Below are 24221 nucleotides of genomic sequence, written 5' to 3'. Positions count from 1 at the left end.
TGATTTGATAGGACTGCTGGGCCCCATCCGCATCTTCATCCTTATCCGCTGTGGTTTTATGTTGTACTCACCGATGGTACCGATTGAACAACAAGATGAAACAAAGTCTCTTGAACAAGCTTAATCCAGTGACATGGATTTCCATGACGTGCATTATATGGTTATTCAAAGACATTGCTATGCAAAACTTTTTGTGAATTGGCTGTCACTCAATTTGTCGAACACTCTTCCATGTTTCACACTGTGCCGTTGTGCCTTATTTACCTGTATTCAAATCAGCATTTCTATAGTCACCAGTTTGGCCTGCGTGGGTATGTATCTTGGGATACTTTTTCAATCCTGCTCCCTCATGTTTTTTTCATTCCCTTGGGAAGAACAGCTCTTTTAATAATGCAGCACATCATCCTGTTGGCCTCTCCCTCTGGGGAACTCTTGTGTCGATTAAGCAGCAGAATATGGAGCCGGGCCAAGTCTATTCACCACATCAGTGAACAACAAGAGAGCCTAAGAGACGGGGAGAGTGCTAGAGAGATGGAAAAGACATGGTGACATGTCCACTGAGGCAGACATGGACAAGAAAGGACTTGAGGACATTTATAGAGAGCCACTACAGAGCCTCTATTAGCCCTACCTGTATGGTGTTAGATAACAAAGGACGTCAAGGACCCTCTTTGTCAAGCATCTATCAAAATGTTTTATAGGGGGTACATCTAGCAACAGACAAGCTGGATATTAAATTCTGTATTTTAGGTTGACTTATTTTCAGTTGCAAGAACTTTGTGTGTGTGTGTGTGTGTGTGTGTGTGTGCAGAATTGAATACATGGCAGCTGCAACACGGCAACACTGAACAAACGTGTATTTGCTCCCATCTGTAATCCGTTATCAAGCCTCACTACAAAACGAAAAGGGTTTCTAAGTCACAGACAGTCACAGACAGTAACAGACACACACCATCACACACAGACGTGTCAATCACAAAGCAACACCATTTAAACCCAAGTTTGGGTTTCAACCTCAGAAAGGAAGCCACTGTTGATGCAACGGAACTCACAATTCATGATCAACCCTCTTCTCTCTTCACAGCAAAAGCCTCCCAACAACGACTGGCGCTTCACACAGGGACAGAGACCCGGACCTAGTGGGTGAGTAAACTGACACAAACACGCACATGCACTGATAAAAAAAAAAAGACATGCTGTGTTTTACAAGGTTAGCTCATGGCAGAGATGGAGGCAGTGATAAAGGATGAGAAATATACACAGAAGAGGAATAGGAGTGAACTAGTATCGACCGGTAGGGAGCTGATAGTGAGACGGCGTTTACATCAAAATCTTAACACAACCTGAACCCGACTTTGATTTCGAATGAGGCGACACATTTTTACTGCATGATTCGGCATCTCTGCCTCGTTTCAGGCTGCGTTATAAAATGGCTGCTGCAGCTTCCACTCCCCTCCCCCTCCCCGTTCCTCTCCTCTCTGCGCTCCCCGAGCCTGTGCGCCATCACTCCTACTGATGAGGGACGGCGGCTACGGCTAGCAGGGGGGGGATGGGGCACCATGTTCTCCATCTGATGCATCATTCCTTTGATTGTAACCCTTGAACCCAGTGGCTGCTCTGACAACTAGGAGTAGACGAGCTGCGTTTCAGTAAGCTCTTGTGTAAACGGTTGATGTTAGCCTGTGTAATGTCAGCTGAAATGCAGCACATGCAGTAAGAGTTCTCACAACAATGATTGCACAACACATTCTGTGAGTCGAGGCTTCTCTCTGAAACGTACCAGCTGCAGCTGAAAGTTATGTCGAGTTAGGAAAATGTTAGAGACACAGACACGCACCGCTGTCATTACGAAGCCTCCAGGCTTCTGGACTCATTGGATGCAGTTCATGTTAGCAGTGAAGAAGCGGAAAGCTGACTCTCTCCATCTGTGGTGTTTTAAATTGGCATGACAGACTTCACATATTTTCCACTGAGATCTCCAGCACAATATTTCTACACCATGGTTCTTTCAGACTGTATAACTTGTTGTGTCTTTAGTCCCCACATGCCATACGGTACACACATACGATGGACGCCGAAGGACGGGACAAGGTACCAATTTAGACATACAGAATGGTTGGCTTTCGGTCCTCAGCAGCTGATCGGTGTTCACTTTTGTCCACTCATTTGGTGAAAGAGGGACCTGATCACAAATCAGCTGACGAGGGCAGAGAGTCTCTAAAATATTCTAGCTAGTGCACTGCAGTTGAATGCTGTGCTGTGTGTAGATGTACCTAACCCATAGCTTCTGTTAGTCTCCCTGAAAGTTTGATGGGGTCTGTTGATCAATGTGCTTAGGCCACAATGCCTGCTGTGGCATAGAAAAAAGGATTGTGACACTTTTGAGTTTGCGTGCAGTGTTTTATAGATTTGTTCAACCTTGTATGTGTGCTATACATATAGTCATGTTTTGCAATTGATTATGTCCGTGATGGTAGTAATTTAACATCACAGCAGCATCATCTGATTTGTCCAATGATTGACTTCAGGGACTAAAAAAATGCAGACAGCTCTCCCACGATTCATTTCTTTAAAATGCCTAAGGACTAAACAGCTATTCAATGAAGTAAGCAGCTCTTTATGGTAAATGACTGTGGTCAACATTAGGACAAGCCAGTGTGTGAGACATGTGACTGTCTTTATTGGCTTTGGTAAGACTTTGAAGTTATTACTGTATCTCAAAATGTCTCTGTAAAACACCAGGCAGGAAATAAATCACATTATGTACATTGTAGAAGACAAACCATGGGCCATCTGGTCAACAAAGGATATCCCTTTCATGTCTTGCCCACAGGAAGTGATAACCCTAACCACAGGAAGTGCTTAACATGGTCACAGGATGTGATAAGTACAGAGAGGTGCTAATTTAGCACAAATGAAGCATTCCATGTTATCTGAGGTGATGTGTTAGAGCAGAGAATGACTCGACTCACAGAGTTTTTGCCCAGCCTGTTTCTCATTTTCCGTCTGGCACAGGGGACACATCTTTCGAGTCTCTCTTTGGCACTGAGCTGAAAACCAGTTTAGAGGTTTGGCAATAAGATCTGGCAACCTATTCTCAAACAAATTCCTGTATGTTAGAATTCCTTTGCACTTTTTACCTCATTGTGTCCTTTACTTTCTCTGGTGACTAATTTGTCCAAGAGATTTTGTGGTTTTAAATGGTAAAGATTAGGGATGATCCGATCCGATCACGTGAGCGAGTATGTCTGCGTGTGGAAGTATTTTGAAGTCGATGACAAAAACCTTGCGATTGAGTTGCTGTTTATTTTATTTTAAATATTCATATTTAATATTTCCTGTTGTCCAAGTCCAAAGTGAAAAAAGTATTTTATTTATTACTTGAATATTCGAGCTACGCCACAGAAGTGCTCTGTTTAAGAGTTAAATGTTGAAATAAGATGAATAGAATAAAAAATAGGGACATCCTGGATTCGTTTCTTCACTCTTCTTCAATTTAAAAAAAATGTATTATAGAAGTATCGAATCGGGACTCTGTGTCGGTTCAAAATCAAATGACTCGGACTGATCAGGACATCCCTAGTAAAGATGGTGTATTTTAATCAATTATCCCAACTACAATCTTTCTATCCCAATTTATTAACGCAGCCCATATTTGTTAGGATATTTGAAACTTCTAATCCCAAATGTGTCCCAAAAAAATCTCCTTTCTTGAATGGTTACTTCAGAACCTTTGCCTCAAGCTTCTGTGTTCTTAATGCTCTGCAACAATTATAGAAGCTGGCTATTTGGTTTTAGATTTCGATACAGTTTAGATACTGGATTTGCACGGAATTAAAATGGCATTATTAGGTCTTTGTTGACTTAGTGTACAAGAAGTATAAATCAATAAATAAAAAACATGCAGCAGCACAATTAAAAGTTCAGAAATTAAGGTTTATCAGCACTTCAGGAACAGGGGCAAAGCTGCGGCTAAAGTGTTGGTTGTCCCAGTCGTCGTTCTAGCGCTTGAGTCGGCGTGTCACATGTGAGGGATGTAAATAAGTAGGTAACCATAATAGATTGCAGGTCTGCTTTCTCCTCTGCTGCCCACACATGCAAATTCCAGACTTAAAGTAAACAAGCCTTTGAAGGTGAAGTTGGCCCAGATGGAAATGATCAGTGCTCAGTGATCACTGCATGTGTGGACTACGCAGACGGGTATTTCCTCTAAAGGTATGATCATTAAATATTTAATAAGCTTACTTAACTAGACGGTGCAGTTTTCGTGCTCATGCTGCAAAGAGAGTGAACATTGTAGGCTTACTGTGTGTGAATGGAAACACGCTTTGCTACTGTGTGTCTGTGTGCAGACACAATTTGCTTATGCCTTAACAGGGCTGTCTTTAAGAGTGCGCCACACCCTGTTTTGTAAAGTATACATCCTCCTTGTTATCTTTGCTGAGGTCTCTTCAGGCTGTACCACGCTGTCCAGTTGCTTTGCCTTTACATCATGAATCACCAAATGTTAAGCCAGCAAGTTCAGAACATGCAAACACTGGAATTGGACACACCACACTACATTTTCAGATTTGTTTTCTCCTTGTTTTTTCCACAGAGCAACTGGAGGACCTGAGGTTGCCATGGGAACCGGTCCTTGGCCCCAGCCCCCAACTGAGGCTGAGCAGCTCCAGGCCCTGATGGCTGCAGCTAACGGTGAGTCCTGTACCCACCTCATCATCTTCCTCCTTTTCTATCATCTCCAAATCCATTTTTAGCAAAGTCGTGGGTGGGAAGCGTTGGTTTGTTTGGTCGTAGGAAACCTAGGTTAGCTCGTTGATAAAGCTCCATGTGTCCACATTGGTGTTGTCTGAAGATAATCTGAAGCCATATTGGTGGCTTCATATTCTGTAAAACAGTGATTATTACTACGTTCGCTTCCTCTGATTAGCAGTACAACTGTATGTTGAACTGAAGAATAACAGAGAAATGCATATTTCTACAGCAGAAGAATAGATACAAATTGTGGATCATTCATAACCAAATATTTCCACATTCCACAACCTCAGCTTGTGTAAAAACTCACAACAAAATACAAATAAGCTCACAGAGATATTGTGGGACAAATTCAGCCTAAAATGTCTTGCAAAATAAGCTCAAGTCATTGTTTCCACAGTTATTTTAAGTAGCGACGCTCCCATTTTCCTGTCTCCCCAGACACACCCTTCACCTCTTAGATGCTGGACATGGTGCAAAATGGGGAAAAACTGAGGGATGGAAAGAGAAAAAGCTGCCTTGAGTTTCGCGGTAGCTTGTATGTTAGCACAGGATCCGAGCCATTACTGCCATCAGGAATGAAAGGACATGTTAACATGTTAAATAATGATGCATCCTGCTCACTGCGATGGCACTTTGGGAACCATTTTGGTTGCCATGGCAGTGTTTATTATAAGATTTAGCCTGAGAGGGAATTCGGGATGGGGGAGGGGTCATTTGTGTCTCGGGCTCTGCATTGCAGGGGCTGTGGAAGAGTTGTGAGCTCAGCAGCTACGTCATGCATGCGCACACATTCACGATGGAAGATCAGACATACAAAGGAATATTCTGGGGAGGCTTCGTCGTTCCATCTGCACACGCAACCATCTTCTAACACAGCTCATGTTTCTCTTTCTCCTCTAATCTCCCTCCAGTTAAATATATTCTGCAGCACAGAACCTTTAAAAGGAATATCTTTCATCTCCTTTTTAGACCTTTTTTCATTTCACTACTTTAACGCAACACTGTCATCCTAAATATTTCTTCCTATCTAACAAGTTTCATCCCTCTCTCCACTCCCTTCTCTCCCTCCTCACCCTTTATCCCCCCCCACTCTGTCACCCTTCCCCCCAGAAGTGAGCGAGGCTACAGCCACCCTGGCACCCGGCACCATGGGCCTGAGCACCCGCTACAGCCCCCAGTTCACCTTGCAGCATGTGCCCGACTATCGCCAGAACGTCTACATCCCCGGCAGCACGGCCACCCTTACCTCCAATCCCCAGCAGCAGCAGGCCACAGCCCAGCAGGCCACCCAGCAGGCACTGCCCCCTCCCCAGGTCTCTGCCCAACCCGAGCCGCCGAAGGCTGTCCAGACCCCTGCCTCCAAGAAGAAGTCTACCAAGAAGGAGAAGAAATAGAGTCGGACTGGAAGAGGTGAAGGAATGATAGACCCAGTCTGATCTAATTGAGAATTTGAACGCCATCACCCACACCCCCTTCCCATTAGGTATCTTCTTGCTCTGTGGTCACTCGTGCGAGCCACGGTCAGAATAATGTCAACACATCACTTCTGACAGCATGGACGATGTTGATGTTTCTTTAAAAGAGTGTCTTGAGGAATTTGAATGTGCTGAAGGCCGTTACAGGTGTTGATATCCCAAGCTGTGCTTAAGGTCATGTATTTAGTATTTCTCATGTAATCTTCATTGGTGGATCATTTTGGCAGGGTATGGGATGTTAGAGAGATTTATCCTTTGTTTGTTTTTTTGCAAATTCAAACTCATTTGGATAAAGAGATTCAGTGTGAGGAACTTTGCTGGGATGATGAGGCTAGTGCATTGAGAGATGAAACGTTAATGTCTTTCATGTTTGATTTATTATGCTGTTTTCCTCTGACGGAAAGTTAGAAAATGTAACGTAAGCTAGGTGCCATCCATTAGAGTCCTACATAGGGTCAGCCTCGCAGGGTCTTGGGCGGGGTCCTGTGGATACGAGGCTCTGATTGACAGCTTTTACAAACTCTTCTGCATGCTCTTTGAAGTTCAAACTGCTTATTCTAGTTTAGAGTTGCAAACGTATGCATTGCAAAAGCAAAGAGGAGGACACCCTGAATCTGTTTACCCTCTCTCCAATCGCAGGTCAATAGAATGCACATGTAGCATCTCATTGACAACAAATGGGAAATTACTAGGGTTTGAATCTCCTGATATTTTTATGACCTGAGCATGCATCCAGAGGAAGGGCTGGCAGAGGTTGGCATGGCGGTTGTGTCCCTGTTGTCCATGCATGTGGTCCAACAGGAGGGAATCGTTTCTTGTGTGAAACCACTAGATGGGCAAAACCATGAAGTGCTGCCCTGTACCCTCTACCTCTCTTTACGCTCAGCTTGTGTCCTCCCCTCTCTCACTGCCCCACGTTGAGAGCCAAACAAAGAAGCCTGCACTGTTCATATTGTGATAAGATGATGTAAGGGTAGTATTCACGTTATTCTTAGTGAGATGTGGTAAACTCGAGTCGTTCTAGAGACTTTGCAAGCCACTCGAGTATTTCTCTTCACTATCTATGAAACTGAAGAAACGTCTTGACACCGTAACATTTTTCGGGGAGATAATGATTCCATAGCTTAGAACATTTGTTTGTATAAGAAATAACGTCCCTTGCCCCAACCGTCCATCTGTCTGTTCGGCCTCTTGGCCAGATACAACTGCATGCGAAAAGACAGCATGCAGGCTCCATCAGGGGAGGGGGGGCTGAAGGGGGTGTGGTGAGGGGTATACAGACTGAGGTGGAACCATTATCCACCTTGGGTGGGGATAACAACCTCCGTTCTACCCACTGAATGTACAGAGGGTACCACTGTTGACCCGCCCACCCCTAAACTATCTCTTATGCACTGACCCAGGTAGGGGTCAACAGAGCCAAGCACAGCTGACCCTGTTGGTGAGGAGATGCCACTGGAGACCCTTTGAGCGATCCGTCCTCCACTAGAGTCAGTGGGGCCTTAGCCTCTGTACCACTCCCCCCCCCCCCCCCCCCCTGCACGCCCTGCTCCTGTGAGGCTCTTCTCCCGCTGTAAATAAACACAAGTCCCGTCGATGGTATGAGCCAGTTGTTTGTAAAGTAGGGACCATGTCTAACATTTTCAAAATAAAAGTCCCTCTCCACAAGGCGTGGCTTACTACTGGAATGTGTTGCATTTTGTTTTTCAAGAAAAATAAGAAAACCACATCTTAAAAAAAAAAAAAAAACATTATAAATAAATGTAAAAAAAATCTGAGATGTTCTTCAACAGTTTGTGTTGCAATGTAGTAACTAAGCACCATGGAAGCCAACTAACTCTTCAGTGTAAATAACTGAATTAAAGATGACTTTAGACAAGTACACAACGTGACACATGTAGACTAGTTAACTTGTGATATGTGTTGCGCATATTTTTATGTTCATTTTCTCTCTACTACCTTTTATCACCCTGTATAGAAACCCCCCAAAAAATATGGAACTGTTTCTATCCTTCTGTAACATCTTAATGTTTTTTTGCGGTGATTTTTTCTTGTGCATTTGTGAAAGAATGCCTCTCATTCTCTTTCTGTCCATATGAATAAATGATTATAAATATTATATATGTGTAAGTCCGTCCGCTGCTGAATTAACTACTCTATCCTGCTGTATTATCTTTCTTATCAAATGCTTAGCCCCCTCGCTATATCCCTGTGTTACTCTTATTTTTATGCTAATATTTATATTGCTGTTTTATTTTCTCTTGAACACTGACATTTCAAATAAAAATATTCTGAAATCATTTAAAGAAAACGCTTTTGTGTGTGTATGTGTGGTTTGTTTTGTGCTAACGGATAACTCCCATGCTGACTCCAGTTTGAGTGAGATAACGAAGAGCATCACTTAATTCATGAGACTCACTTAAAGAAAACTTTTTATCTGTGTTGTGCTTTTAAATAAAAACTGTTGCTTCTTGTCTGTGTGACCCACATTCACCAGGAATGAAGCATTCCTATTCCAGGAAGCCTTGCTGTATCTGTGGCCCATTTCAGGTTCTTATGGTGTTGGGGAAAGAAACCACACAAAAACAGCATGCGGCTGCCAAATAGTATATCCAATAATGTGCCTCTTGTCACGTGTAAAAAGAGACATGAAACTTTGCTGCCACGCCATTTCTGTTGACAAAATGATTCAATTATTAAGCATGAACAAAAATGAGCCACATGTTGCTTATAAAGTCACCGCAAAAAAGAAAATGAGGTCAGGAAAAGTATTGGCCTGCACAGAAAAACAATGTCTAAGCTGCTAAATGTAATATCTGATGCTATCTTTAGTTTGGATCAGTAGTTCAGATGAGAGCTAGAAGCATCACTGTTTACTTACAAACATGTCAGCCTAGTTGTCCTTGTAGATGATTAATGCCAGCAGAGAATTCACCAACAACATCTGTAAATTGATGCTATATAAACGCCTGATCTGATAAAGTCTGCCAAATACATTAATGGAAACCAGACTACAGGAAACCATCGAAATAATACGATCCATTTTCATAGAGATCATTCTACTTTAACTCATGTCTAATCAACTGACTCATTATTCCAGAGCCACATGTTATTCTGCATTCCTCTCACAGATCTTGGGCCACCAAAGAGAACGAGGCGACCTGCTAAGGCTGATCGTGCTTTTCACAAGGCATAATATATATGTGTCCCTAAAAATAGCCCACAGGACGTCACCGAGCACAACAAAAGGAGCAGCCTCTGCTGCAGATGTAGGGGGGTGGCAGGAAAGAGCTGGGATGCAGACGATGTGAATCAGCAGAGGGGTCCAGCACATATTTCCACTCATTTCTAAATTTAAAAAATCTCTTTCTTTCTTATTAAGCATTTCCCTTTTCAGGTTAACCCAAATAATTTTGCCTCAATAGTCTGGTTTTTCCCCCACAGGAGCACTCTCGCATCAAACACCGCAGATTCACATACCCAAAATGGCCGCCTTCGCTCATTGTGTTATGTTGTTGCCACAGCAACTGTCAGCCGCAGCTGCTGATTGGTTTTCTCTGTTCTGCACATCTTCATTACACATCTATGCAGTGGCCATTATTGGATCGCCCTGCCTGGGCTGAATGAGCCGCCGGGAGACACACTTATTCAGTCAATAGTCAAACCTGATGGTGACGCATGCAGGAAACATGGCAGAGCGGACACTGTGGGTTTGTCCCAGACTGACTCACTGGAGAACTACAACTTCCACCTGAGGGTAATATATTAACTTTGGGTAACAATTAAAGGAAACAGAAGTAGTATTTATAGTATTCTACTGTGTACATAAACTCTTTGCCTTTAGTGTATATTTTGCTTCATCGGGTGACGTTTGTCATCCCGTGATTCAGAGCTCCTACTGTCCCCATGTGTCAAGCATTTCTTGGAAGGGAGACCCAGCAGAACAGGGAAGTTGCTCTTTAATTTCCTCCTAAAGCCTGCCTCCCCATCGCACATAATTAATCACATTCCCACTGATTATATGCACTGTGGCATACACAATGGAGTGACACACACACAGCCAAAAAAACAAACAGACAGTGACTTGTCGTCTGGAAGCTGACAATAGACTGTTTGTGCACTGTAATCACATTAGTCAGACTGCTCGGGCACCCGAGAGAATAAAAGCATCGTCACATTCTGGATGTACATGTGATAAGGCACGTGGCAGGCCAGATAAACTGGAGCACGGTGGTCAGAAACGTTCAAATACATTTTGTAATAGAGAAGTGGGAAAAAAAAAATCTGGAGTAGCCTCGTAAAAAAATAAATATTGTAGTTCATCCAAGTTGGAGCAGAAAGTGGAGCAGAACTGCCAGGGCTATCAGGTGCCAGAACAGGATGTGATGCAATAGCTGCTTGTGCCGGGACAGGAAGTTAGTTTCCGAGCCTCCCCGATGCTCCATGCTCAGTAGTCACTGACTGGAAGGAACATTGTCCCTTGTCCTTCCCCTCTAACTTCCTGCCCCCCCCCCCCCCCCCCCCTGACTCAATTCACGCCTGCCTCCTATCCTGCAGCTGTCTCTGCAGTTTTGGGTCACCACATGTTGGAGGACAGAGCATTGCTGTGTGGAAACACAGGCCGGATAAAGACCAGCTTAATCTGATAACAAGTGACTGACTGAGGAGAAATGTATATACATCTGCATGGCCTGAATCCAAACAGCACGGTTATTGGAGATTAAATATAAAAGTTTAACAGATACAGAAACAGATAACATTGGGATGTGATTTATTTCCATATAGAGGCAGAGCGATGTTCCTGATTAAGACTTAACAGGGAGAAAAGGAATGGAGTCTTTTAATTATGTGGCACACGCAGTAAATTCTAAAACAAATATATATAGCCCAGACTTTGTATCTATACAATATCTACATAATTTGAGTAATACCCACTGATTGGTTGCTTAAAGCACCTTCTCTCTGCATTTCTAAGCACACTATGTTTAACATATTTCTTGAATAACTGCCTATTTTCTCTTATCGTGTCAGCAGAGAGGAATGTGGCCATCAGGCAGAGCTGAGTTCAGTAGAGGCCATGAAGCAGCAGCGCTGGAGCCGGAGCATTACTAAGACTACTAAGGCCAACAGAGCCCTGATTTAAAGAGACAGTAATGTGTTGGCTGCACAACCAAACCACAGCAATGGAACTGGAGCAATGTGGAAGAAGAACACAATGCCTGCTTTCAAAGCAGCAAACTCTTTTTCTCTTCATATGAAAAGCCTGCCCTCATCTTCACTGCCAAGAGTTCTAGGACCTGTTTTCTCAGCTGGGGGATGAAAATCAGACAGACGGGAGACGAGGAATGGAGGGGGGAAGGAGACGGTGAGAGTTTGATTTCAGGCGATGAAACTTAAATGCCGCATTATTATTTTTTACTGCTGCAGGTCGAAGAGAGCAACTGAGAAAATATGGCTGATTAATATGATCACGAGGGTCACGTCAAGGACATTAAAGGTAATGTAGAGGAAACGACAAACAATGTCTGCCTTTCCATTCAATCGATAACAAGGTGCAGCTTTTGAGAGGATCAAAAGCCTCCATCTGGTGCAGTGTGGTTTGAGGCCATCTCCGACCCCCACCTCATTTCTACAGCTACAACTACCCTCAGCCAGAACCCCGATCCCTCTTTACGAGCCGTGCACCCCCCCCCCCCGGATTCAGCAGCAGCTGCCACACCCCCAAGCACAGACAGAGCAGAATATATCATCCATTTCCTCCACCACTGTGGTTGTCATGGAAACACAAAATTCCCCCATCAGAGTGAAGAGAGAAGGAATTGAGTACGGAGGGAGAAGAGAGAATGCTGGGAATTCTCTATTTAACAAGGAAAGCCTAAAATGGTCTTTATGCATTCTTAATATTACAACTGCATGTTCAACACTGCTGCCCTGTGTGTGTGTGTGTACGTGTGTGCGTGTAGGTGTGTGTGTGTGCGTGTGTAAATTGATGGCGACAGTGTTCATGGAGGATGCTGTAGTCCATGCATGATATTTTGCACATGGCAGATTATTAGTATAGAAAGGAGTGTCGCAGGACTTGGACACGCTGTGAATGTGCAGCGTCTCCGTCTCAGGCACGCAGACACTGGCACAGAGGCATGTCGACAGCTCAGCGTGATGGCGACAGGTGTTGCCATGGAAATGGTGCAGCTGCTACGTGGATATTTCAGGGTAATTTTTTAAGATTAATTTATATATATACTGTATATTAATATATATCCGGATTGCTCTCAAAAGTTAATGGAATCTAAGTTCGACCAAGACCCATCTTCAGATGTTTTTTTCCCCCCCGATCAAGATCCATCACGCATTGTTCCCGTAATTCTGCTAACAAACACACAAACAGACAATCAGACAAATGGCATGAGAAACACAGCGACAACTACCTACATTGTAGCTAATCAAACACTATTGGACATCGTGGGGACAGAAGGGATTCTGCTTCACGCTGAGACACCCTGGGACAGCTGCTGCTGGGTTTAGCAGCTCGCAAAGCTGGAAGTCTAAGTTTTCACCATGGGAACGGGTAATACTGTAATACAAGACGTGCCAGGGAACGATCATTACTACAGATAAAGATGTAGATATGGGCTGCGTGGTGGCATGTTGTGAGTTGGCTCCACCTCTGTCTCACACTTCAAAAGGATGCAACAGTGCTGACTGGAGACTTTAAATTCCCTGTTGGAGTGAATGTGGTTGTTTTTGTCTCACCATGTGTTCAGACCTGTGATAAACTGGTGGCCTGCAAGAGCAAACCTCACCGCTCACCCAGAATCAGCTGGGACAGGCTGCAGCCCCCGATAATATATATGCTCAATACATAATATTACTGTAACAAATAAACAAGAAAACATATCCCACGATCCATATTAGTCTTTTTTGTGTAGGATCGACGTACTGACGTATCCCAGTGAGCGTATTGTGTCACTTCCTGTTTGCTTGTTTCACGGTTTGGTTGTGTACTATTTTTACCATGAGCCTTAGGTTCCGTTCAAGGTTTCTGCCTGTTAAAGGGAAGTTTTTCCTTGCCTCTGTCACCAAAGTGCTTGCTCTCGTGGGTCAAGATGGGCTCTGTGTTTCCCTGCTACCCCTTGAGATAACGTTCTGTTGCGATCGACTAATACCGACTAATTTGTTTACTTGTATGTCGATGGACGACAGTAACAGGAAAGCAGGGGCCAGTTAGTAAATACTGCAGGACAGTCCGAGAATTCAAGAGAAAAGAAGTGGAGGGAGGAAAGAGAAAAAACAAGCTCAAGTGCCCTAATTTACAGCTCTCATGGCACGTCATCCTCCCTCCCTCCCTCCCTGTTCCTTTGTTCTTGTGCTCCCATCATCTACTATGCATTTCTCTTAAAATAAAGAACTAATTTAAGTGGTCAAAATAATTTTATATCCCCCACCCCACCTCACACCTACACACAATTGGTTTTTCTCTCACTGTCTCTACTATTTTCTTCCCCTCTTTGCTATCAAACAGCACGCTCTCTGCCCTAAATAAAATGGAGGTCTGTCAGTCTCCTTCTGTGGCACGCCCCCCCCCCCCCCCCGTTTCTCCATCCAGGGTTGCAGTCAAGGTCCAGAGAGCATTTTATGTCATTTGTCTCTCTGCGTCCATAAAGCTCAAATATTAATGTGCCCGTTCTGCGCTGTGCAACAACAAGATGATGTCGGGGAGCAACAGACTCCTAGTTTCCATGGCAACCGCCACCATCCGTCCCCTCCTCTCTCTGACACATGGTAGAGAGGCATAGCGGTGGCTGCAATTGACTTCCTGTAGCACAAAAAGGTGAGGTGGGAGCATAACAATGAGTAGAACATTGGGAAGTGTTGGAAAGATGGAGGAAAAGGGAAAAAATTGAAATATTTAATGTTGATTTCAGAGAGGAAGAAGAGGAAATTAAAAAGGAAAGAGGTTTTTGTGACAATAACACATCTCTCAGCAGGGAGGGACACTAAGATGAGTGTCCCAGCCCTTCTGCTGTCCCTGCCAGTCCTCCCTCCCCTCCTCTGTGATGTCTCTTTGTCCTGTCAGTCCAGCAGAGGGACAGTAAGCTGCTTACTCTCTAATGCGTCTACACAATGCCTCTTAATACTCCTCTTTTAACCCCCCCCCCCCATCTACTCTGCCTGTCTGCAAAATAAATTGCAATGAGGTGCACTGCCCCCCCCCCCCTTTTCTCATGGGTATCTTTACAGTGGGTGCTTCGGTGGTGTAGCTTTTCTGACCGAGAAGACACTGCACTAGAGTAGAGTAGAAAACCTAAAAAAAAAAAAAAAAAACGTTAAGCTGAGCATGCTGTGAAAGCAGTAGGAAAGAGGGCACGAAAGAGTGAAAGAAAAGCATAGGAGTCGGGCCGCGAAGAGAACGATACCTGGACGAGGAAACTCAGACAGAGATGTAAGGAAACCAGACTAGACACACAGGAAGGGGGAAGAAAGAAAAATCACGGGAACTCTGGTGTGGGTGATGATTTGTACAAAAAGGAGTTGAGTGTATCCATGGTAACGAGGAAAAAAGAGTGACGTCATTGACTCTGGGTGCTTGGCATGGTGGTGGTATTTTTAGGGTTGGCATTTTAAATCTTTTCTTGACTCTGAGCAAATCACTGCAGCACATCAGGAGACAAAGAGTCACAATCTTGTAGATGAGTTTAAACATTTGGGTTTTGTGAGTTTCATTTTGTTTGTGCAGTGCCATGGCATCACCACCAGGCATTTTTTATATTGTATAATATAAAAAAGCAAATCCTCAAATCTGAGAGGCAGGAAAGCAGTAATGTTTTGTATATTGGATTATAAAGATCAATCATTTTAACATTTGGCATCATTTAATGTGGATTAATTTACTTCTGTAGCACTAAAATATGCTAAAGCAGATGGCAGTTTAGATTTTCTCATTTAGAATAGCTGACATGTCGACTTGAAAGACATGGGTGTGAATCTGTACCATATACCTTCTACAAAATGATACCCCAAAACATAAACGCTAAAGCTTTCCTCATCCTAAAAATGCAACCCAGGCCTTCTGTGAGGTCAAGCTGTCTGCTGATCTTAGTATCAGCACTTTATAACCTCTAAATGTCACTGTGTATTAAGCCTTATTATTATCACACCATTCCCAACCTCTGGAGATGGTGCCATAGCTCATCTCAAACACCCGCGCGTGCATGCAAACTAAAAACACACACAAAAACAAAGAAGTCCAGACCACTCCCTGAAATTTACTGACCCCCCAGATTAAACCAGATTGTCGCAGGCTCTGTTAATGTAGGTCAGTGGACTGACAACTGCACTACCGCCACAAATGTGTATAGACAGATAGTAAGCAGAGGGGAAGGGCAGGCATAGCAGACAAGCCCTAAACTCTGATCAGCCCATGCGCTGCTGGCTTTTTTGTTGGAATAGAGAGGTCTCACTCTGTTTCCAACGCGCAACTCCAGATCTGCTAAAAAGTAACGACAATAACGATCTATACATATCCGAGTCGTGATCAGGAGCTAACGTCCGATTCCGATCGAGTCTGCAAGCACGTTATCAGGCCCGATTTCCGATCACATGATTGGTTCGGGACATCCCTAATAAGTAGTAGTTAGCTATGTTGAAATGTTCTGGCAATGGCAGTTAGAATTTTGCACTACTGTACTCACAAACTTCCACAATGCATTGAGTAAACACAGATTAAAAACTTGTTTGTTGTGGGCTTATTATAAATATCAGGAAAATTGATCAGAAAACAGGTCAAAATACAAATTCTTCTGATTGATAATATATGTTTCTATTAATACTTAGATGTCTTCATAAAACAAATTGTCTAATATTTTACAGGATTCTATGCATACGTTGTCTTAATATGTTGGAAGACCTCCACTTTTTATAACATGACGCCTGTTACATGGATAAAGTGTCTGCGGACAATTCAGGACATCTGGTCTACAGGAAAATGGATTGATGCCTGTCACATTGGATCATCATAATGTTTTATTTAAATATTGTAAAAAAAAACATCCTTTGTTTCTATATGACAAGACACAAGCAGACAAATCAGAATGCAAGCAGATGTTCGATGGCAAATTAAATAAAAAACAAAGGAACGTGACTAAGAACATGTCAAAAAAGCATAGGTACATGCAAGGGGGCAGAAAGTGAATCACTGATGCAACAGATCTGATGGAGATGTCAGTCAGTGTCACGGCACAGCCAATCGGTTTACAGATCACCAGCGCATGATAATTGTCTGCTAATCACGTGTCACATGATGAGTGTTATACAAGCAGCCGTGTAATTTGATTAAGAGGATATTAAGATATGAAGGCCGATGCAGAACAACTGAATGAAGCAGGTCAGGGCGCTGCTCCGAGTAGCAGGCATGGAGAAATTTCCATCTACTTGTAGGTAAATAGTCATGCAAAATAAAAACAATAAACTATATTTAAATTCACGATCAAACAGTGGAAAAAAGAGCTGGTTTGTTAGTCAAACCCTGTTTCTGCAGGGTTTCAATGCCGCAGTCGTCCATCTCATTCCTGAAACAGGGGAAAGCTGAGGAAAAAAGCCAATCGAAACAAATGAAGAGTCTTTATTCCACACTTCTCAGAAATGGAGGCTGAGAGAAAGACGGAGAAGCAGTGGAGTGTACCGCCAAGTTAAAGACAAATGAGACAAATTTATGTCAGAGCCCTGGCAATGCGGATGCTAGTAGCAGCCAGAGGAATGAGAGCCAGCCAATCACAGGCTTGTGCACAAATAAAACCTTCTGGGTCAGAAGGGGGGAAAAGAAAGCTCGGTCATTGAAGAAGGGATGAAAAAATATTTATCATTTAACATATAATCTATTGTTTTCCTCTCTCAGCTGAGGTCATATGTCCTCCTCTATATCCTCTCTCCCTTCTCCAGGAGCAGGAGGAGGAGGAGGAAGAGGGGTGGCAGAATGCTCCGAGGCTCACTTTGCTACCTGGAGACCGACAGCCTCCATCAGCCAGCCAATCACAGACTGTGAAAAACAGACAGCTGCTCTCCCATTGGTCCAGCGCTACCAGTGGCCGTGTGATTGTGTCATCTGGCAGTGCTGAAGCCAATTATACTGCCCCCGTTCTTTGTCCAGACCTTTTTATACCCAGCAGACCCCTGAAGAGACACACACAGACACACAAACACACCCTGTCTCTGCACCTCCACAGTGGGCTTTGAACCCGGTACCTTCTGGTTGTGACTCCCCATTGCTATACCAACTAAAGTACTAAACCATCTGAAGACCATAGTTATGACACAGACTATTACACTTCAGTTTAGTGCGAACAAGTTAAACTTGGCAGATTAACACTTTGAGTGCCATTAATGTCTAAAGACGTTTTCTGAAACCCAAACATTCACTGCCAACCCCGGCATTGAAATCTGCCTTTCTTCCACCAGGAACACACTTTTTTCTAATGAAAGAAGATACTTTGGTCTTTCATTTTGTAGGTTCATTGTTTGCAACGTCATAGTAAAGAATATTCTGTGTGGCTTGGAAAATCAGGAAAAATGCACAAACCGGGGCACTCAGCATATCGCCACGCTGAAAGTGGCTGGCACTCAATGAGTTAAATTAGATGCTTCAAAAGGTATACAAATAATCTACAATATGCAAATGCTGCGAACCATCAAGCATTTTTGAACAATTTTCCAGCTTCCACTGACACAAAGGTTCCTGAATTAGTATTTCCCGAACCAGTGTTGTTAAAATAGTAATGGGGAACCACATGAAACATATTAGCTGTCAAACTGAGAAGTGTTTGTTATTCCATTTGAAAATGTCTGTTCTTTTTTTGCTACGCTATCACCAAGTGAGTTTGCAGCTTCCTCATGAGTATAGTGGACACTATGCCTGGAAGTACAAATCTGTGAATATCGTTCCAACTTCACCAAACCTTAGCTTCAGACACGATTTACAGAGAACGGGAATTGATAGAGTGTGTCACGGTCACCAGCCGAATTGTCTGAACATATAGACATACCTGTCAACCCCCTTTCACTGCCCGCCGTACTCAGAACCCATGAAAGCCTTCCAATCGGATTAGAATCAGATGCCGAGAGGAAGAGCTATACACGAGGAAAGAAGAGAGATATACACGAGGAAAGTCACATAGCCTGAATCACTGTGTGGCCTACATGTGCCCAAGCAACAATCCTAAATGAAAGAAAGTTGGGGCCTTCTGGTTTATTTCAAAAGGAAGTTAATGAGGTGGAAGCGGACAGCAGCTGCAGCTCAGGTCCAAGCTGAGCGATTCATTTACAGAACCAGAGAATCAGCGCAAAATCCATTTCCTCTTTTCCAGGTTTGTCACGTGAATTCAATGAATAACTCGTTTTCTGATGTCCAGGCCGAGCTAACACTGTTCAACTGTCCTTAATAAGAGGAAGAACAAACATCCAAAGATGACTCGCACAAGCATGTTACAAAAAAAATCTAGGTTCTGATCTGAAAGAATGACCCGGGCACATCAAAGTATTTAAGACATGTTTAATAGTAGTAAACAGAATGTTCAAGAAGAAATCTCTGGAGAAAAAAAAAGAAAAGAGTCCTGCCTCCATTCAAATACATTAAAATAATCAACCGTAAAAATCTGCATACAAAACATTGTTAAAAAAAAAAAAAAATCAACTCTAGGAATGATCCAAATTAGGAAACAAATATTCCAGTGATGTTCCGATATCCTTTTCGTTTATTGTGTGCGTTTCTTTAACGCTGAAAAGCGCCACTTTTCAGTATATGGTGCTTGATGAGGCGAGTACAGCATCACAGACCAACAGCGATCAAGTCGTCTCTTATTGCAGCGACAACACGTTCTGTGATGAAGGCAAAGCAGCGCAGCTTTTGCGTCTAATCATTCTAAGCGTTAGTGGAATCAAATTAACCACCAGCACAAATTATATATCTATAAATTAAAGAAAAAAAAAAACAGTTCTGATATTTCCAATGACATTCAAATTGTGTTCACCAAGGGCACGAAGCACTGACCTTCCACTAGTCCATCCAGCAGCTTCTACATCCTGACTACAGTATTGTGTTTGCATAGGAATACAAAGAGCAGCAAGGCCATACTTTCAGCAACTACTGTTGCAGTTCAGTGGGAGGGAAGGTGGGTGAGCAACACAAACACACACGTGCTCGTCTCAGCAGTATTTGGGCAGTTTCCAGTGTCATATATTCTTGGGAACAAGTCCACAAATCCGTTTATGAAACCTCGTATTTATGACAACAGACAGGAGCCTGCAGTCACTCCAGATGGACACCCACATGCACGGACAGAGGAAGTTGAACATTCACCAAACTGAAAAAAGGCGCTTTACTTCACACTTTCTAGACAGGCATGTAAACTGCTTAGATCTTGATTTGTATGGATACACCGTTTACAAACTTCCTGCTCCTAACTAACTCCACTTCGCTCTGGGGTTTATGGCAATGTTCAATTTCAGGTATGCAACTGCTATGACAAGTTTGTCTTAAAAAGATGATCAAAAATGTCCCTCTTTTCATGTGAAATCTAAATAACGCATGCACACCGTGAATGAAATCCCTTCTCAGTACAACGAAAACACACTCTGGACAAAAATGTCCGAGCAGTCCGCGTGTCAGCCCAGTGTAGAATGTGATATGACAAATCTGGAGTCAATCAGCCTATATTTCCATTGGTTGGCACTTGTATTACAATAATACAGCAAAATGAATAACAGTATAGTAACATCTGATAGACAATTATAAAGCAATATGTTCAGGTTCTATGAGAGACAAGTGAAAGAGCATGTGGTGCTGCCTCGGAACAAACACAGAAGATTATGCAGCCTTCATTCTGGAACAGTCTCAGCTTAAATTTGGGATTTGGAAACAACCATGAAAGAACTGTGGCTATGTCCTGACTCAGTCTTTGGAATCACTCAAAATGCCTTTGCAGGAATGATGGGGGGGGGGGGGGGGGAATTCAAGTGACGTAGACAGAAACAGATGAGAACATTTGAATGGACATTATGTGGCAAAGACGCAATGACTGATGGGGCACCCAGGGGTCATATGGCTGACGTTAGAGCCCCTCACCCTCATCCTGTCCTCCCAGAAAACCCAGAAAACAAAGTCGGTGCTGAAAGCTGGTTCTTTTAAGGCAAGTGTGAGGGAAATTCTGATTTTTACTTATCGATTTATCTCAGTGGATATCGGCCCTCGGAATGAATGTGGATTAAGTTTGTGTTTGGATATCACCGACTGACGAAAACCACTTTAGGCCCAGGATGCCTAACTGGACCGACTTGGAGCGGCGTCCAGTAACTCCTCCAACGACACTGCTCCTCCTAATGCGGGCTCCTCCGCCTCTTCTGGCTTCTTCTTCTTCTTGGTGGGCACTGCGCTGGACGGAGGCGTGTCTTCCTGCATCAGCTCTTTGGCCAGGATGTTGGTCACTGCATGACCAGCTCGTCTGTGGTTGGCTGAGAAAGAAAAAAAATACATACATAAATGTACATTTCAGTGAGGTGGCGTGTTCGGATCAGAACGACTCCACACATGTCGTTTGCAGGCCTCGGCTTAAAGGAGCACCAATGAAGGATTTCCAAAACATATATATTATCCCTCAACCGTACAGCAAACAATTCCAGGCTGGAACATCACAGGATTTTCCCTCCATCCCAACACACTCGTATTAAACTGACAGGCAGAAATGGCTTAATGGTGTGGATGCGTATGCATGTGGATTAGAGTGACATCTGGAACAACTCGCTGCTAATGTCAGCTTATCTGGAAGAAGAGGAAAAAATACGGAACATAAAAAAACCCCACACATTTAGCATAAAGACAAAGATGAAGACAAACTGACAAGATGAGAGAGTGGAGATGGCGATTGTCAGGAGATGGGAAGGGAAGGAGGGATAAGAGCGAGGAGTGAGACAACCAGGAAGAGCAGGATAAGTCACACTGTGGGAAGATTCGAGGCACGGATGAAAGAAGATGAGATGAATACGGATAGTGAACGAGCAAGAGGAGGAATGTATGGAACGATAAACGGAGTAAAATATCTCACATGCAAACGGTAACCGCAGTGAGGAGGTGAGAAACATAATCATGACAGAATGTGCCCTTAGGCTGCTTTCATTGCTATTCTACCTGCTTACTCTGGCTTTTCCTCCCTCTTCTCTCGCCCCCTCCCTCCCCTCTGTGTCCTCTACCCATCTTTATTCTCCTGTGTGGGTAGACAGCTGTGCAGTAGTGGCCATTTTCCATTTTGAGTTGCTCTATATAGGTCAGTGGGAGGATTGCGCTTTGATATTTCATGCCAGTCACACGTTAAGAGCTCTTCATCCCGAGCATCGGTCCGAACGTCATCATAAATGCAGACATGCGAATAGATGCGAGGAGTTCCTGTGCAGCCGATCCCGTTTACAACATCATGCTGCCAAACCAAACGACCACGGCATGCAAATGATCCGTGTCTACACACACGGTTCTGATGCAGCAAAAACACACACAGTGTTACCGAACAGGTCTCCAGAACCAGTTGTGACAGACACAAGTGAGTCTGGGGAGAAAGAACGTTTGTTGATTTAGACAGTCTTTATTTGTGAGCCCCAGCTGGACGTTGAAAAGACACAACTGGTGTCAATTTATCGGATCGTCCACCATCCTTGAAGAAACGCACAAAAAAAAAAAAAAGTGATATATTTTCTTTTTTTTAAAGCTTAACATATGAACACATTTATTTTTCCCAAATAGACTCTCACGTCTCTCCTTGATACCCGTTTGCAGGCCGATCCAATGCCCTCCTTTATTCAGACATATACCAATGACTAATTATGCAAATGAGTAAAAAAACAAGAGACGGTGTGCCTCGATGTAGGACTGTTGCAAGTCTGTTCTAAAAACAATAAATTAAGAAACACGGCAGAAAGGATCTTAAAAGGCCGTCAGGTCAGCTCAGCTCCTTTCAACCCAAATCATCCAGTCCCTCCTGAGGGACAAGTCAGAGGAGGAAGAGAAAGGAGGGTGATCAGGATAAGACAGTTGCTCCATGGGAACAGCATGCCTGCAGATTAAAATGAGGTTGTCAGACATTTCTCTTAAAGTAAACAACCTTGAACAGCCTGAGGAGATGATCATTTCGAGTACGCTGAAGCCAGACGGGTTTTAATCAGCACATATAGTTGAACTCTAAAGTCAAGGCCATTCTCAGAGGTGATTCGTGGTGAAACGGCTGGATTAGAACAGAGGAACACCAAATATGGAGAGGACTACCGGTACTTCCTGGAAGTTCATACTGCCTGTTTGACAATGGGCTCCGACACAGGTTCAATCTGCCTTTAAATTGAGGATGTGATAACATGCAGCAGCTGAGGCTTAGGTGGTCCGAGCCACAGCCACAGCCATATTTTTTTAAACGACAAGAGAAATGAGCGCAGACGTGAGAACGGCAACTACCTGCACCACCAGGAGCTAAAAGAAAAAACTCCGCCTAGAACAGAATATTTCCGTGTCATGACATTTAAACAGTCAAAACGCAATGTTGAAATTATCCAGTCATGCCTGCAGCAACATTCAGATTTTCTGTCCTTATAGCCGTCACTCAAGTAAAATCATGGTTTGCATGTTTCCTCCAGTTTTATCTTCAAAGGAAGGATTTTCAAAGAAGAACCGCCGTTAACCATGACATCGAATACACTTACCCTACAGTGAAGATCTCACACTGGGACAGCCCTTAAAGATGCATAATATCACACCATAGTTTTATTGTGTTTATCATTCTGTCTATTGTTATAACTCTTCTGCTAATTCTTTAGGGCCAAACTTACTTGTCAAAGCTACCTCCTAATCCAGCTCATCCAACTGTCACACAATCCCCTTTGCAAAGAGAATCAAGCTAGATTCCACATCCCACTGTTTATTCCTTTATAGGCCATTACAGGAGGTTTTTAAAACTTTATTCCTAGCCATTTCACACGTGGCACTACAAACACAGGAAATACTCTGCCCTGTGCGTGCATGCTCAAAAACTATCTGTGATGTTGATCACATGATCCATGCCTTTGGCTAAAAGCCTAGACTTTGCAGCAATGAGAGAAGAGATGGCGGGACTCGCAACAAAGACGTCTTTCATGGAGCTTTTACTGATGGGAGTAAGATTGAATTGGTTTGCACACTTAGGCGCGATTAGTTGCACAAAAGACTTTAGTGAACGATCATCTGTTAGGCATTACACTACGGGAGACGCAGTAATGGCCACTGATTAAAAGAAGGCTTAATTGTACAGTATTATGCGCCCTGTTGAGGGTCAAAATGCAGATACGGGGGAAAAGCATGATGACAGAATGACAGACTCGAAATGGCTACTTGAGAAGAGGCGCCTCCTTAGGAAATATAAGGAGCATCAGCTACTTCTGATTACAGGTAGTGGGATCCCAGTGGTTGACGAGGAAGCAGCCATTTGAATGCTCTGGTGTTTATTGTTAATACAACAGCTGCAGCACATTTCAGCCACACAACAAGGAAGCAGTGCCACGACTAGCCTGACGGCGAAACTGCAGATGCAGGATGGACCTCCATCACTGCTATCCATTTCAGAAGGGACCGATATCGCCCTCTTCAGGCAGCACAGTGTAGCGCAGGATGCTCTGCAGCACAGCAGAGTGACGTCGTGGAACAGCGTCCGGCTTCTGCCTGTGGCTTAGTATTGATGTGTAACTTTTTATGTCACATATGTGGGACTGGGTGGCCAGCACTTCTCTCAATGGGAATTAATTATCCCCATGACACCAGATGAAGAGTCTCAGTGATCTGAATAGCTGTGTGTGTGTGTGTGTGTGTGTGTGTGCGTGTGCAGGCACAGACTGCCTGCAGAGCCAGCGTGTGCCTATTGTTACCAGACCTCCTAATCTTTGTCCCTGTTGTGATTGGTGACCTGTCAGCTAGTTGCTACTGTGATCGGT

General features: G+C 43.5%; 2 protein-coding genes across 2 annotated transcripts in view; one reads left to right on the top strand and one right to left on the bottom strand.

Moving 5' to 3' along the window:
• The window catches only part of LOC137895222 (protocadherin gamma-B4-like), a 75395-nt gene extending 69243 nt beyond the window's left edge, over nucleotides 1-6152 (top strand). Inside the window, exons 2-4 of the mRNA XM_068740705.1 lie at nucleotides 1085-1143; nucleotides 4598-4695; nucleotides 5869-6152. Coding sequence (XP_068596806.1) covers nucleotides 1085-1143; nucleotides 4598-4695; nucleotides 5869-6152 — 441 coding nt within the window. The remainder of the gene's footprint in view (nucleotides 1-1084; nucleotides 1144-4597; nucleotides 4696-5868) is intronic.
• Nucleotides 6153-20291: 14139 nt separating this feature from the next.
• Nucleotides 20292-24221, bottom strand: part of LOC137894616 (protein diaphanous homolog 1) — a 66046-nt gene continuing 62116 nt past the window's right edge. Inside the window, exon 27 of the mRNA XM_068740057.1 lies at nucleotides 20292-20725. Coding sequence (XP_068596158.1) covers nucleotides 20545-20725 — 181 coding nt within the window. The 3' untranslated portion in view covers nucleotides 20292-20544. The remainder of the gene's footprint in view (nucleotides 20726-24221) is intronic.

The sequence above is a fragment of the Brachionichthys hirsutus genome, chromosome 6, assembly GCF_040956055.1.
Source record: "Brachionichthys hirsutus isolate HB-005 chromosome 6, CSIRO-AGI_Bhir_v1, whole genome shotgun sequence".
NCBI lineage: Eukaryota > Metazoa > Chordata > Actinopteri > Lophiiformes > Brachionichthyidae > Brachionichthys > Brachionichthys hirsutus.
Note: the sequence above shows the minus strand (reverse complement) of the source record. Positions and strands in the feature narration are given on the sequence as shown.